The 16,894-nt window shown below is 42.8% G+C and overlaps 1 protein-coding gene across 1 annotated transcript in view; it reads right to left on the bottom strand.

Moving 5' to 3' along the window:
- LOC309560764 (ectonucleoside triphosphate diphosphohydrolase 8-like) overlaps positions 1 to 16,894 on the bottom strand; it is a 140,091-nt gene that overhangs the window by 21,058 nt on the left and 102,139 nt on the right. Inside the window, exons 5-6 of the mRNA XM_082264417.1 lie at positions 5,957 to 6,116; positions 3,580 to 3,810 (exon numbers count right to left, since the gene is read on the bottom strand). Of these exons, the coding sequence (XP_082120543.1) occupies positions 3,580 to 3,810; positions 5,957 to 6,116 (391 nt within the window). The remainder of the gene's footprint in view (positions 1 to 3,579; positions 3,811 to 5,956; positions 6,117 to 16,894) is intronic.

The raw sequence follows: 16,894 nt of genomic DNA, 5'->3' as shown, positions 1-16,894 counted from the left end.
CCGCCGCTTCCCGGTCATTTTCTCCGCTTAACGGAGCCGTCGATAGCTCAACTCTATGGCCTTGGAGGACCGGAGCAACATCATACGTCGCTTCCTCCCAACGGCCTTAAAGGAACCATTTTTTTTCATGATGATTTTTTTTTTTTTGCTTTTTAGTGTAGATGTGAGATCTGAGGTCTTTTTGACCCCAGATCTCACATTAAAGAGGACCTGTCCTGCTTATTTCTATTACAAGGGATGTTTACATTGCTTGTAATAGGAATAAAAGGGATCAAAAACATTTTTTTAAGGGGACAGTGTAAAAAATAAAAGGGAAAATAAATAGGAGAAAAAAAAAAAAGTAAAGCGCCCCGTCCCTCCGAGCTCATGCGCAGAAAGAAGCGAACACATACGCAAGTCGTGCCCGCATCTGTAAACGGTGTTCAAATCACACATGTGAGGTATCGCCACAACCGTTGAGCGAGAGCAATACTTCTAGCCCTAGACCCCGTCTAACGCTAGACTGGTAACCTGTAGAATTTTTTAAAGCATCGCCTAAAGCATCGCCTATGGAGATTTTTAAGTACCAATGTTTGTTGCCGTTCCACGAGGGTACACAATTTAGAAGCATGACATGTTGGGTATCTATTTACTCGGCGTAACATTATCTTTTACATTATAGAAAAAAATTGGGCTAACTTTACTGTTTTCTTATTTTTTAATTCAAAAAAGTGTATTTTTTTTCAAAAACATTGCGTTTGTAAGACCGCTGCACAAATACGGTGTGAAAAAGTTCTTGCACTAGAATTATTGCTCTCACTCTAATGTTCGGGGGGATACCTCACATGTGTGGTTTGAAATCCGGGCATGACCTACATATACGTTTGCTTCCTCGTGTAAGCACAAGGGGATGGAGGCGCTTTAATTTTTTTTTTTTTTATTGTTTATTATATATTTTTACACTTTACCTTTAATTTTTTTTTTATCACTTTTATTCCTATTACAAGGAATGTAAACATCTCTTGTAATAGGAATAGGGCATGACAGGTCCACGGCCAGCTCTATGGTAAACTTCCGCCACCAGCTGATTTATTCTCTGGCTTGCCGATTGAATAAGCAAGCTGGTAGAAGCACCGGAGCACGGCGGGGGATGGGATGGACATCCCCCTCCCACCGCCTGTAAAAGCAATCAAAAAGCTGCTATGAGTGCTTTTACTTTGCAGGGAATCATCTACAGCTGCAGGCATCAGATATCTTCACTCAAAGTCCAGGACGTCATATGACGTACTACAGTATGGAAGTGGTTAAATACGGTCAAACAAACCCTGAGCATATGCCACAGTCCTTTTACACCCCCCTGATTGTTTTGATGCACAAAGTATATCTAAATCCAAAAACAACCTTCCATGGGGTTACTGCATTTGTTTTCTTTTTCAAGCTATGTATTGTTCAGCAAGTACAGAAAAATACCAGTTCCTGCCAGAAATGCAGTTACCTTGCAACTTCCTGTGTACAAAAAAATTTCAAACAATGTTACCAGTCTTCTTAGGCACCTTTGGTAGACTATAGAACACCTTCCCCTGTATGCAATATAGATGAGGACTAGGGATGATCAAACTTTTCAAAAGTTCGGTTCGGCCAGAACATCCGAACTACCCGAAAGTTCGGCCCGGATTTCAGAACCCCATTGAAATCAATGGGACCCGAACTTCGGTAATCAAAAAACACAATTTTGAAGCCCTAAAACCCAATAAATGCCCCTAAAAAGTGCCTAGGGTTCTGGGTCATACCCCAGGGACTATTAATCACACAAAAAAAAAGTTCTTAAAAATTGTCATTTTTGATAGAGAGGCAATTATTGGAAAAATTAAAAAAAATAAAAAATAAAAAAATTTCTTTGGATTTAGTATCTGGGGGGGGGGGGGGGTCTAAAAAGTGTACCTGTGAAGTTTCAGCTCTGTAGCATGTCCAGAACCAGAAAAAAAGATAATTTTTCAGTAGAGCAGGGATGGTGGGACCCTCCTTTTACACCTATATGATCTTTTTTTGGGGGTTCTGGACATGCTACAGAGCTGAAACTTCACAGGTACACCTTTTAGACCCCCCCCCCCCAGACACAAAATCACACAAAAAAAAAGTTCTTAAAAATTGTCATTTTTGATAGAGAGACAATTATTGAAAAAAATAAAAAAAATTATTTGGATTTAGTGTCTGGGGGGTCTAAAAATTGTACCTGTGGAGTTTCAGCTCTGTAGCATGTCCAGAACCCCCCAAAATTAGCATTTTCTTATAACTTTTATTAGAACAGGAATACGGCTTCTCTACAGCGTTTTTTCTTGCATTTATCGGGCATTTTTGGAGGCAGGCATGACTTTTTTTGGATTAGTGTCTGGGGGGGGGGGGTCTGTACCCCCTATACACATGTTCAGATGTCATGTCTGACTCCAAACATGTGCTCAAAAAAGCACTAGCAACGCCTGCAGCCAAAAATGCTGGTGGCGGCGAAGCCATATCCCTGCAGTGAAAGTGACACAGCGGTCACCCTGATATGGAAGGGTTCGGTCACCCTGCCATAGCAGTCACTGTCAGTTCACCCTACACTACATTACGGTCACCCTGATATGGAAGGGTTCGGTCACCCTGCCATAGCAGTCAGTTAACCCTACACTACATTACGGTCACCCTGACACTTCATACTTTCCCTACAGAAACTAAATTTTCTAAGCTAACTAAAGTGTAAAGGAGCACTCTAACTACACTAGATATTCCTTTCCTTACACTAATAAATGCTAAATGACACTTTTAAAGTAAAATTAGCAGAACTGCTTCCACTCTCTTCCATGTTCTGTATAACAATGCTAGGAATTTGGCGGGGGCTATCTTATATACTGGGGGGCGTATTCACTAATGATTGGCCTAGGGACCCCCTAGTCACTCCAATCACATTCCTAGCATTCTTCTGCCCCTCAATTGGCTTTTGCTAATGGTTCTGGTCCAATCACAGGCTTTTAAAGGCCATTTCCTGAACCATTGCATTTTGGTTGGTTCTGGTTGCCGAATTCCGAACTTTTTGGGCAAAAAGTTCTAAATTCGGCCGAACCTCGAACACCCAATGTTCGGGCTGAACCGATGGTCGACCTGAACCGTTCGATCATCCCTAATGAGGACAGGGAGAGACGTTTGTAGTGCAAATTAGCAGAGCAGCCTAGGGTGACAACGCTGCTACTCCATAGTTACAGTACAGCAAATGAGCGTTGTTGTCCTAGGACAGGAAGTTAATTACTAGCGGGATCACCAAGTAAAAATTTAAAAAAGCTTGAAAAATTAAGACTAATCCAGCCATCACATTGAAAGTCGGGTCCGCTGCAGTTTATTACATTTTTGTTTTTTCCTTTATATACACTTAACTGCAATTATTGATTTTTCCAATAAAGTCAAGCTAGGCCCATCCCCTCCCACCTTTGAAGTCTGCTTGGTGGGTGGCTTCACTGAATTTGAGGAATCTCAAATCATCATAGCATTAATCAAGTATAAATGATATAATCATCCTATGATTTTAGAATATTGGGCATATTTTACATGGATATATGCATTTCTCACCTCTATGAGGTACACAAGGAGTCTCTTCATTGCCTGATCCTGGCCATAGCAGAGGTAGCTGTGCGTGTAAATAGTGTAATCAAAACCGTAGAGTCTGAAAAACATCTCCGTGCTATTGTCTTCAATGTCACCGGATGGATGAAAAGTCATTTGGGTAGAGGCTCCTCCGAGATCCATGGCTCCAAACAACTCTGCTTTCTGGGGATGTATCCAGCTGTCTATGTATGAACGCTGGGTCCAAAGGAGCACATGGGCAATAAAGTAAAGAGCAACAAAAACAAAAAGTTTAATTAAATGGAGATTTATGAAATACTTTTATAAAATATGTGCTAAAGACACCAAAAATGACTTTCAACTAACTTTTTATTAATAACCCATAATATGTAGATATTAAAAGATTTTCGAACGTTTCCCGTTACATTTTTCTTTTTTAATATTTTATGTATCAATTTTTTTTTGTTTTACTCCTATTGCATTATATGAAAGAATGCTTGTGTACTCCGAAACTCCAAAGACATGCTGGTAGATTAATTGGTCCTATTATTGTATGTATATGTATGAATGGGAGTTACTTTAGATTGTAAGCTCGAGGGCAGGGACTGATGTAATGTATAATAAAAATATGTAAAGCGCTGCGTAAATTTGTCCGATTATTTCCTACTCTATTAGCTTTTAGACGATCCCTGAAAACCCTCCTTTTCAGAGAAACCTATCCTACCCACACCTAACAACTATACTTCCATTTTCTCCATTAGCTCATCCCCCACAGTTATTGCCTTTTGTTTCACTTAACCCTCCCTTCTAGATTGTAAGCTCTAACGAGCAGGGCCGTCCAATTCCTCCTGTTTTGAATTGTATTGTAACTGTATTGTCTTCCCTTATATTGTAAAGTGCTGCGCATACTGTTGGCGCTATATAAATCCTGTATAATATTAACCACTTTACGTCCGCTCACATTGCTGCTACTGCAGCAATGTGGCTCGTTATCGTCCAGCGACGTAGACCTACTTCGCTGGACTCCTCCCCTTGTGGGCGGCGCGTGCGCGCCACCGGAGGCTCGCTCCCGCTGTGTTCAGTCACAGCGGGAGTCGGGCCAGGGGAGGAGCAATGTGGAGATCCGCCCGCTTGTGTAAACAAAGTGGGTGGATCTCCTAAGTGACAGGCAGTGACAGATTGCAGGGTTCAGCATAGCTGAACCCGCGATCTGTCCCTGTGTCACTCAGTCACCTCCCCCCACACATGTCAGTAAGCACCAGGCATGCATTAACCCCCTCCCTCTCCAATAAAATTAACCCCTTCCCTGCCAGTGTCATTTTTACAGTAACAGTGCATATTTATAGCACTGATTACTGTAGTAATGTCACTGGTACCCCCAAAAGTGTCAAAAATGTCAGTCAAGGGTCCGATCTGTCCGCCGCAATGTCGCAGTCCCACGAAAAAAATCGCAGATCGCCGCCATTAAAAAAAAAAAACACCAAAAATGACAAATATTTCCCTTAGTTAGTAAACGCAATAACTTTTGCGCAAACCAATCAAAATACGCTTATTGCAATTTTTTTTACCAAAAATATGTAGCAGAAAATAAATTGGCCAAAAATGATAAAAAATTTTGATTTTTACATTTTTTGGGGGGAATTTCATATAAAAAAATGTGAAAAATATTGTTCTTTTTTCAAAATTTTCGCTCTTTTTTTGTTTATAGCGCAAAAAGTAAAGGTGATCCAATACCACCAAAAGAAAGCTCTGTTTGTGGGAAAAAAAGGACTTAAATGTTGTTTGGGTACGGCGTTGCATGGCCGCGCAATTGTCAGTTAAAGTCGCACAGTGCTGAATCGCAAAAAGTGGCCTGGACGTAAGACAGCAAAATCCTCCGGTGGTAAAGTGGTTAATAATAAATTAATATTTTGTATTACCATTTTCAGCCAGCAGATATCAAGCTCTTTACAAGTATTTTTATAATAAGTTTGTAAGTTTTATAATGCAAAAGGACTTCCTGTTAGAGGGTGGCTACATTCAATCTCCATGGCCCCACTGTATGTAGGAACATGGCCACCCTTTCCTGGTTACTTATGAGATGGACTAGAGAAGATAAACCATGAACTGTGGGATGTGGTGCACATGACCACAACACTAATGTGCACTGCTCATTCTAAACAAATATAAGCGAGGGTGAGAAAAGAAAAAAAGGGAGGAGGTTCAGGGGCTCACTGAGGATGTTAAAAGGTGGCATAAAAAACAAAGTAAGAAAATTAGATACAGGATCGTTAAGTAGTGGCTGTGTATGGATCATTTTTGGAGAAAAAGGATGCTTAATGTCACTTGAGCCCACACAAAAGCCTGAGCAAAGATGGAAGAAGTTGAAGACGTCTCTACTGACCTGTATGAAGGTACCCAGAAGATAATTCACGGTGACCCAGCCAAATGACCCTTCCTCCATGCCATTTAGTATCCTTGCTCCCTGGAAATCCACTGGATACTGCCTGAGTGTTTCTGACACTGCGTCAAGGATGAGATGAGTTTTGGTCTCATTCTGCAGCCTGCAAAAATAGATTTAGGCCACACATGAACAACTTATTTGCAGAGAAGGTTTGGGTTTTAGATCTTTGTAGGGACTCTGCAATTTATACAGACTAACCAGCTCACATTCTCACCCCATAATTACATGTTTGGATACCATTGCGATTAAGTTGGCCAAAGATGGTTCGAAACTCAGGCAGTTCAGCGGGGACTGGCCGAGATTCAAACCATGTATGGGCAGACTGACTGTTTGATCGATCAACTTGGGTACAGGTAGCTCTTATAGCCTCTAGAAGTAAGCACAGTGTTCTCCCAGAGGTGACGATTCCACCCACCAGAAGAAAGCAATGGCTCAGTGGGAGGGATTCCCCTATCAACACTGACTGTGATCATTGATGGGTGAATTGAGTGATTTTGCAGGTTTAGGAAACTCTCACTAGGGGGGGAACCTCTGGGTGAGTCTAGGATGGAAAAGGACTTGGGGGTACTGGTAGACAACAAGCTTGGCAGTGGCATGCAATGCCAAGCCGCCGCAAGCAAAGCCAACAGAATACTGGGATGTATAAAAAAGGGGATTCACTCCAGAAATAAAGAGATTATTCTCCCACTCTACAAGACTCTGGTCCGGCCACATCTGGAGTATGCTGTCCAGTTCTGGGCACCGGTCCTCAGGAAGGATGTGCTGGAATTGGAGAAAGTCCAGAGAAGGGCAACAAAAATAATTAGGGGAATGAAGGACATCAGCTATGAGGAAAGACTACAAGCACTGAACCTTTTCTCTCTGGAGAAAAGACGATTGAGGGGGGATATGATATCAATGTACAAATACTGTACTGGTGACCCGAGCATAAGGAACAAACTATTCAGAGAAAGGAGATACAATAAGACACGTGGCCACTCACTAAAACTAGAGGAAAGGCGGTTTAACCTTAAAGTGCGTAAGGGGTTCTTCACTGTAAGAGCAGTAAGGATGTGGAATTCTCTTCCACAAGCAGTCGTATCAGCAGGGAGCATCGATAGTTTCAAAAAACTAGTAGATGTAAACCTTAAAGACCACAACATACAGGGGTATACAATGTACGGTTAAAAGCAAACACACACACCCATCATGGGTTGAACTGGATGGACTGATGTCTTTTTTCAACCTTACTAACTATGTAACTATGTAACTATGTAAGGAAAGACAATCGTTCCATCTATGGCTGGCTTTAGAGGTCACCTTGGCACCTGTATGCAATACCTGTATATGACAACAGAGCTCAAAAGCTCAGGTTGTCATTTACAAATGTAGGACCCTCCTAGATAGATGCAGGACTTACAATTTAGTTTCCATGTTGTAGTCAGTGTGGCTGTAATTCTTTATAAAAGTAAAGCATAGTTTGCTCACTGTACTTAGTGAAGCTGTGATTATTTAGTTAGGTCTGCTCAGTGTGCTCAGCTGCTGCCAGACTGGTTTAATTGCTCCCTCTGCATCTAGAGAACTTGCGACGATTCTGGATGATTGGAGCTATGCAGATGGCAGCATGCATATTGATAAAGCCATGGCTTATACCAGAGAGGCAGGCAGGCACTGATGGCATGCTGGGAGACTGTATATATTCTGTGAGTACACTAAGCTCAGGTTCCCTTTTCCCAGAGTGGATTGGTCCAGCCTAGAGGGGCACGCTGCCCTTCCCAGGCATTGCTGAAATGTCTGCTGTCATGAGGCCTCAGGTGGGCGACCCTGGGACTAAAGAAAGCTGCTGCAGCTCCTACGGGAGTAGCGCTACAAAAAAGGAACCAAATAAGTCAGCAGTGAGGTCACCATAAGTAGCAGATATCTACAGAAACCACAGGACCGTGAACCACTCACTGAATGAGCCATTGATGGGGACTTTCATTCTGCAGTGTCTTCATGAGAGAGGGAAAAATGCCTTGATCATGAAGCTGGTGATGGAGCAACTCATTTGCAGCTGAGTGTTCTATTTGCACATATTTATAAAGTGTATGTAAACTATAAATTTCTCCTATTTGCTTCCTTTTGATCTGTTAATCCAGACAAAAATCTTGTGAGCCGATATCTTCCAGTACTATTTGCCACTGGCCTTTAGAAGTTAGCATTGTTCCCTTCCATCTCTATGGACTGCAAAACACCTCCATGTTATGATAAGTGAGGGAGATATTATGTAGTTATAACAAAGGTTAGTAGCTCTAACACACTCCCTGTCCTTGGGTGACGCTACTCAGTAAGGTTGTGTCCCTAGGAGACGAAGCAAGCTAAAGTGGATCTAAAACCAGCAGGATAATGCACCATGTCACAAAGTTCAAATGATCTCAAACTGGTTTCTAGAGCATGATAATGAGGTCACTGTACTCTTATGGCTTCCGCAGTCACCAGATCTCAATCCAATAGAGCACCTTTGGGATGTGGTGGAACAGGAAATTTGCATCATGGATGTGCAGCCGACAAATTTGCACCACCTGCGTGAAGCTATCATGTCAATATGGACCAAAGTATCTGAGGAACATTTCCAAAACCTTGTTGAATCTATGCCATGAAGAATTAAGGTATTTCAGAAGGCAAAAGGGGGTCCAACCCGGTACTAGCAAGGTGTACCTAGTTGGGTGGCCGGTGAGTGTTATATATATTCAGTTGGTTTCTGGCCTAGGCCAAAGTCTTGTGTTTTTCTTTCATCTCAAGGAAGGGCTTTTGTCAGCTAAGAACATCATCCTGCCCCTCATGCCTGAGCAGATGGATTTCAGGGAGCAAAATACTATATGTATCACCTAATCTTACTGAAGATGGGCGCAGCTAGAAAGGCTACGGAAGGTTTTTAAAAGTGATTTCTCCCAAAAAAAATAAATACATTTTGGAGACATGAATGTATGGGTTAGTTTTCTTTGAATATTAAAAATAAAATAAAATACATTTTCAGTTTGTGGTGTTCAGATATGGTTTAGTCAAACGTTAAATGATGTATTAGTGACAGAGTTGCTTTATTTTGTATCTTTTATATCTGCCTGAAGTGCTCTTTTTTTTTTTGGATAGAGTGGGAAAAAATTAAAGCCTTGCTAAATTAGTTTTTTACTGTCTGCATATCATATATAAAAAAAAATAAAAAAAAGAAAAGTTTTGTCTTGACATTATTTTCTTCACTAAGCGAATAATGGCAGTGTCATTTGCTATCAGTAAAGTTGTTACTGTTGTCACCAGATGCCTACATAAAGATAAGGTTTATATCTTGGTGTCCATCAGTTGTGAACCAGCCAAGATTTGAACCGTCTATGGCCGACTTTAGAAGACATTTTTATGTGTTCTGTTTATAGGTGTGTATTTCTAAAGATTAATTCTTGGATTATTCCAAAATGTAAAGAATTAGTAAAATTGCATACTTGAGTCGGGCTTGAACCACTTGCTGTCCTAGGCAAATTTGTAAAAGTTTTGCACACATGCACGTTCAACTCATTTTGCTAATAAATTACATAGAACCCCCTGAAAGCAGAGGTTCTGGAGAATAAAATTGTGTCTGCTGCAATTTTTTATGTTAAATATTGTCCGATTCAAGAGAAACTTGCTGACACTTTCGGCCCGTGTGTGCACCAGCCTATCACACAGAAGCCAGCTGAACGGTCAGCTTCTGTCGAATGGGCATGCTGGAAAACCAGCATTTGATCAGCATCCAATAGGCGTTTGCAGACATGGGCTATGAGCGGGGGGGGGGGGGCAATCTGGGAAGATCGCTGTACTAACCTTGGATAGTTAGTACAGCGGCTCCTCTCTAGCTCCTCAGTTATTTTCTGCTCAGCCCACTGGGTTAAACAAAATTTTAAAAAACTGATAGTGTGTACAAAGCATAAAAGTGATACTTTACAGGTTTTCATTGTAGTGCCGGTTCACACTGATGCGGCTGCGCCGATCGCATGTAATGTCGGAGCGCACTGCTCTGTGATCGGCTGTGCGGTGCGGGTTTAGCCATACACTTTGTATGGCTAAATTCGCACAGCACCCGCAGCAAAGACGCACAGGACCCTTTTTTGCAGCCGCATCAGGATCGGATCGCACATCGGTTCACACTTGTGCGATCCGATCCTTTGCGAACTGCAAGATCGCACTGCGATATGCGATCAAACTGGGGGTGTCGTTAAGATTACATTGACACCCCCAGCGTTTTGCATATGGCAGTGTGAACTGCCGGGGGTGCGTTTGCGATGCGGGAACAGGCTGCGAATTCGCAGCCTTCCCGCATCGCATAAGTGTGAACCGAGCCTTAGAGTTATTTCCAAATGATGGTCGTAGAATTAAAGCTGTTACTTCACATGTGTGGTACAATGCCTGTTTATATGTGCATGCAGGACCTACATGCGTGTTTGCATTTGCATTTTTTGGTAGGGGGGTGCTTTTATATATTTTTTTTTTTTCACTAACTTTTTTTGATTAAAATGCATTTTTTAGACTTTTTATTTTTTAACTTTGTTACTATCAAGTGCATACAGTATTTATGTATGGAGGTCAGCAAATGGTTAAAGTTGATCTCCAGGGAGGATAAAGTTTCCTCGCAGAGGGGCTGCCCCCATAGAACAAGGAATAAATGCTCATTTAGGTCTAGGGTGCACAAAAAGCACTTTAACTTACCTGATCCTCCACCCCACCAGCAGCCAATGCTCTCTTCTCCCCTACACTTTAGCAGTGGATTGTCCCTTGAAATGGCATCCTCAAGCTAGTACACAGCTATGGGCTCTGTATTGGTTTTGATGACATCAGAGGACATCCTACCGCACAGCAGAGAAAGGCTGATGGGACCAGTCATACAGAGAAGCATTCAGGAGCTGAGGATCAGGTATGCAAATGGCCTTTCTTCTTCCTCCTATTTTTCTTTTCTCCAACGTTGAATTTTTAACTAGCAGAAGGCACCCACAATAATAATAATAATAAAAAAAAAGAGACTGATCATTTCTTCCATGTGTCAGTCTATTGGTCAAGAAGAGTTATATTTTAACTTGAGATTCAATTTAAACAGCATAAAGAAGCATTCTTCTCAGTTTCAGTGGCCTCATATTACGTGATCCCAGCTAATTCTGGTCTTAACTGAGAATATATAAAAAAAAAAATCAGTTTTTATCTGCTCTTTTTTTTTTTTTTATTAAAAGATAATTTCCACCTTGTAAGCAGATTGTTCAATTATCTGGGGTCAAATATGACTAATATTCCTAACAAACCACCAAGGACATCACCGAGATCTCAACGTAATCGCTCAGTATCTGCAAGGGATCGGGGACAAAAGTGATGATATTGATTAATCCATTACTGATGTGATCCATTGCAATTAAGATAAAGTGTGACTAAGTAGACCAGCCTTTCACAACCTTTTCAACACAGAGGAACCCTTGAAAAAGTTTCCAATCTCAGGGAACCCCTGCTAAAAATGTCTTTATCTACAACTCATTATACATTTGGGTGATGATCAGTGGGAAGAATGCCCCTTACACTTGTAGTCATTGGGAAGAACTACCCCCTTACAGATAGTTCAACAGATTAATGGTGTTGGCAGGGTCTTATCTGAGAGGCAAACATTTCTCATTGCTCAAGGAACCCCTAGCAACCTCTGGAGGAACCCTAGGATTCCACAAAACCCTGGTTGAGAAACCCTGAAGTAGACTAAGGCAGGCCATACACGGTGCACGTTTCTTTCCGGCAGCCATGCGTTGCAGGGAGGAAATTTGGACGATTCCCCCATCGACACAGACACTGCTGACAGGGCAGTCAGCAATTGTGTTCTCCCTGGCTTGGGCAAGGGGGGTAGCCATCTCCGCCAGGAGAAGACAGTGGTTATTGCTAGCGGCTATAACAAGTTGATGGATCAACTTGGTACATTCAGCTTGCCCATTAACGGTTCAAATCTCAGCCAGTCCCTGCTGAAGCGGCCGAGATTCGAAACGTGTATGGCCGGGCCTAAACAACACATACATATGCTGTATGTATGAGGTGTGTCTAAAAAGTTTGATGAATGGTCAGATATCTCAACAGCAACATGGGCACGCACATGATTATCCAGAGAAAGGTCGAGAATCACCACCTAGCGTGGAGTACACGTGACCGCCAGGGCAAACCTGCTGCAGGTAGTTGAATGTAGTCAGTGTGAGAGGTAGGGTCACAGTGCAATGGAGCAATGAGTGAACATCAAGGTCTGCTACAAATTGGGGAAAAAAGCAAAGAAGACGCATGTAATGTTGGTGCAAGTGTATGGGACGGAAGCTGCAAGGAGAAAATGTGTTTACGACTGGATTAAATGCTTTTGCAAACGGAAGGAAACGAGGATGAGCCGTGTTTGGGTCGGCCGCTGACAAGCAAAACCCCAGACATGATCGAGTGAGTGCGACAAATGCTGGCACGAGATCAAGAACGAGATTGAGAACTCTACCATTGATGGCGGAGGAATTGGGCATTAGCAAGGACATGGTGCGCACCATCATCCGCGATGATTTGGCTAAGTATAAAATCTGTTTCCGGTTTGTGCTGCACAAGGTGAGAGAAGACAGATGGAAACCTCTGGAGATTTCATTACTATGTGTCACCAGGATCCATTCTTTCTGCAAACCATCGTCACAGGGGATGAGACCTGGTACTACCAGTTCAATCTGGAATAGTAGCAATGGTAGAAAGGTGTTCACTGTCTTCCCCGTGCCCGAAAAAAAGATTCACCTAAAAAAGTCCAAGGTCAAGACAACGTTAACCACTTCAGCCCCGGAAGAATTTACCCCCTTAATGACCAGGCCATTTTTTGCGATTCGGCACTGCATTACTTTAACGGATAATTGCACGGTCGTGCAACGCTGTACCCAAATAAAATTGATGTCCTTTTTTTCCCACAAATAGAGCTTTCTTTTGGTGGTATTTGATCACCTCTGCGGTTTTTAGATTTTGCGCTATACACAAAAAAAGAGTGACAATTTTGAAAAAAAGGCCATATTTTTTATTATCTGCTATACAACATTCCCAATAAAAAAATGTTTAAAAATTAAAATTTTATGGGTTTAGGCCAATTTGTATTCTGCTACATATTTTTGGTAAAAAAAAAATCCCATTTTAATTAGTTTGCGCAAAAGTTATAGCATATACAAACTACGGGATACATTTTTGGACTCTTTATTTATTTTTATTTTTTTATTAGTAATGGTGTTGATCTGCGATTTTTAGCGGGACTGTGACATTGCGGCGGACAGATCGGACCTCTAACATTTTTTACACTTTTTGGGGACCAGTGACACTAATACAGCAATCAGTGCTAAATAATATGCACTGTTACTGTATAAATGACACCGGCAGGGAAGGGGTTAATACTGGGGGTGATCAAAGGAGTTAAATGTATGCCTATGTGCTTACTCACTGTGTGTGTGTGTGTGTGGAATGGGGGGGGGGGGGGTCTGTGACAGGCACAGAGAGATTGCGGTTTCAGCTTAGCTGAAACTGCTGATCTGTCCCTGCCTGTCAGAGAAGATCCGCCTGCTTTGTTTAAATAAGCAGGCGGGTCTTCTCTCCATTTCCCAGACGACTGTGGGAGGAAGGCGGTGATCGCCACCTCTCCTGCCGTGGCCCGCCTCCCACTGTGTCTAAACACAGCGGGAGCACGGCTCCAGTGGCGCGCAGGCGCCACCGAAACCACATGCACTCCAGTCGGTAGTACTACGTGACTGGACGCAGCCGAGCCGCCCTGCCACAGTAAAAAGCCGGCGGGCGGTCATCAAGTGGTTAAATGCCGTCTTCAACAACGATGGCATCATCCATAAGGAATTTGTTACTGTGGGTGAAACCGGGAACACCGCATTCTACGAGGACGTTTTGAAACAGTTGCTACGATGCATCCGCCGTGTTCGGCCAGAGTTGCACAGGACTGGACAGTGGATGTTGCTGCATGGTAACGGGCCTGCTCACTGTGTGATCTGTGTGTGCTAATTCTGGAATCAGCACAGCGTACCTATTCTCGATCATCCACCGTACTCCTCTGATCTGGCGCCTGCATAGCTCTGTTTCCCCTCCTGAAGAACGTCATGAAAGGCCCACGTTTTGCGGATGTGGCGGCAATCCAAGAATTTGTGACATCGGTTCTGTGACTGATTACTGCGGCAGGTCAGCTCTGTCCCGCAAAACGACGCACCTGTACGTCACTTCCTGAGACAGCTAGTGGGGGCACGCGCGCCACCGGAGGCGTGCACATGCGCAGATTGGCCACAGGGGGAGCTCCCGCGAACGCTCCCCATGGAGACAGAACGGCGATGTAAATACGGCAGACCCCTGTTCTGTCAGTGATGAACACAGGGATCCTGTGTTCCTCCTAAATACGAACACATGTCTCTGTGTCTATCCAGCAAGTCCATCCCCCACACAGTTAGAAAGCACCCCCTAGGGACACATTTAACCCTTTGTTTACCCATGGTGTTAACCCCTTCCCTGCCAGTGTCATAGTACAGTAACAGTGCATTATTTTAGCACTGAGTACTGTAGTAATGTCACTGGTTCCCCCAAAAGTGTCAAGAGTGTCAGTTATGTGTCCGATCTGTCCATTAAAAATCGTTGATCGCTGCTATTACTAGTAAAAAATAAATAAAAATGACAAATCTTTCCCCTAGTTTGTAGACACGATAACTTTTGCAGAAACCAATCAATATACACGTATTTTGTTTTTACCAAAAATATATAGCAGAATACATATTGGCCTAAAATGATAAAAAAAAAAAAAAATGTGATTTTTACATTTCTTTTATTGGGAATGTTTTATAGCAGTAAGTAAAAAATATTGTTTCCTTTCTAGCATGGTCGCTCCTTATTGGCTCATATATAATATATATAATATAAAAATAAAGGTGATCAAATACCAGCAAAAGAAAGCTCTATTTGTGGGGAAAAAATGACATCAATTCTATTTGGGTACAGTGTCGCACGACCGCGCAATTGTCAGTTAAAGTAACAGTGCCGTATCACAAAAAATGGCCTGGTCATTAAGGGGGTAAAACCTTCTGGCCCAGAAGTGGTTAATGTGTTGAGCCAGCAGCACTGGGGTTGTGGTATCAAACTATACCACAAATTTCAATTTTTGGATGTATATAAGCATTGAATATCCTCTTTGTTGTAGTTGTATATTTTTTTACCTTTTGTATACAGCACTGGGGGTGCACTTACCTGCTTTATAGGAAATAGAATATGTGAATTCTGACATTGAATGTCACATATAAAAGAATGCACGGTTTCTTTTTCTTTTTTTTCCCCAGCGCACTGTTTCTAAGCTGTGTCTATAGCTAGGAGTGAGCTGAACTTTGCATCAGACTGGAGAAGAGGAAGGGCACAGGGATCTTAGAACCAAGACTGGTGGATTTTCCTGTCCTGTCACAGTCACCATTACCTCAGAGAGAGGATGGCGGCCATCTTAAACAGTCAGCGACAATCCCAGAGTGAGTTGTCAGGGTCACCCGAGACCATCATTACCTCAGGGAGAGGAGGGCAGCCATCGTTAACAATCAGCAAAGCTGTCAGTTTCACCCGCAGTCACCATTACCTCAGAAAGGGGACGGCAGCCATCTTTAACGATTAGTATTAATTCCAGAGTGAGTTTTCAGTCACACCCAATAGCCACCATTACCTCAGAAAGGGGACGGCAGCCATCTTAAACAATTCATAATAATCCCAGAGTGAGTTGTCAGTCACACCTGTGGCCAGTATTACCTCAGAAAGGGGACGGTAGCCATCTTTAAAAGTCAGCCACACCTCAGAGACATTGTCAGTTTCCACCTGCAGCCACCATTACCTCAGGGAGAGGAGAGCAGGCATGTTAAACAGTCAAAGCTGTCAGTTTTACTTCTGGACACCATTACCTCAGAAAAAGGACAGCGGCCATCTTAAACGGTCAGTGAGAATCCCAGAAAGGGTTGTCGGCCTCACCAGTGGCTGACATTGCAGCGAGGAGTGTTTGGTGGTAATTTCTTGAAGGGAGTTGGATATTATGTTTCTGTAAGGGAGTTGGATATTCTGTTTCTGTATGTGGCTCTCAGTGGTTAGGGTGAGGACTCTCAACATGTCAAGGCAAATTTTGCCAATCATCACTTGCAGTCTCTACATCTCATGTTGGTCCCTCCGCTATTAGGACCAGTGAATAATGATTAATGAGAGAGGGTTGTCAAACCGCATTTACACAAATTACAGAAACAGATATTGCTATATCACATGTCCTAGGTACAGGGGTCTTTAAACTATGGCCCTCCAGTTGTTTAGGAACTACAAATCCCATCATGCCTAGTCATATCTGTGAATGTCAGAGTTTTACAATGCCTCATGGGATGTGTAGTTCCGCAACAGCTGGAGGACCGTAGTTTGAGGATCCCTATCCTAGGACATCAAAAATAAATAATTCTTCCTGCTCTCTCCTCCCGTTTGAGCTTGTTTCAGTCTATCTTCACCTATCAGTTTTTCCATTTTTTTTCTAAAGTATCACCTCACAAACATCTTTAGAAGGATTGATGGACCTCACCAAGATTCACCACTTGTTAGATTTGGGAGAAACATTTCGAGCCAAGCAAAAGTTTGGCCCGAACAATGTCCATTCGCCCATTCAGTAAACACCTGCATTTGTAGGGCTCAGTGGCATCAAATGGGGACAAGGTGCTTTGGAGTGTGGGGTGGGGGGGGGGGGGGATGTTGAGGGCATGTGGCCTGGTAAGGTTCAGGGGGGGGGGGGGTTGGGGGCACAAGTTACTCCTGACCTGCCAGGCTGCATGTTCGGATAAGGGTCTGGTATGGCTTCTTGGGGGGGGGGGGGACTCCCACGTGTTT

This window comes from Pelophylax lessonae (genome assembly GCF_965119305.1).
Source record: "Pelophylax lessonae genome assembly, chromosome: 7".
Taxonomy (NCBI): domain Eukaryota; kingdom Metazoa; phylum Chordata; class Amphibia; order Anura; family Ranidae; genus Pelophylax; species Pelophylax lessonae.
Note: the sequence above shows the minus strand (reverse complement) of the source record. Positions and strands in the feature narration are given on the sequence as shown.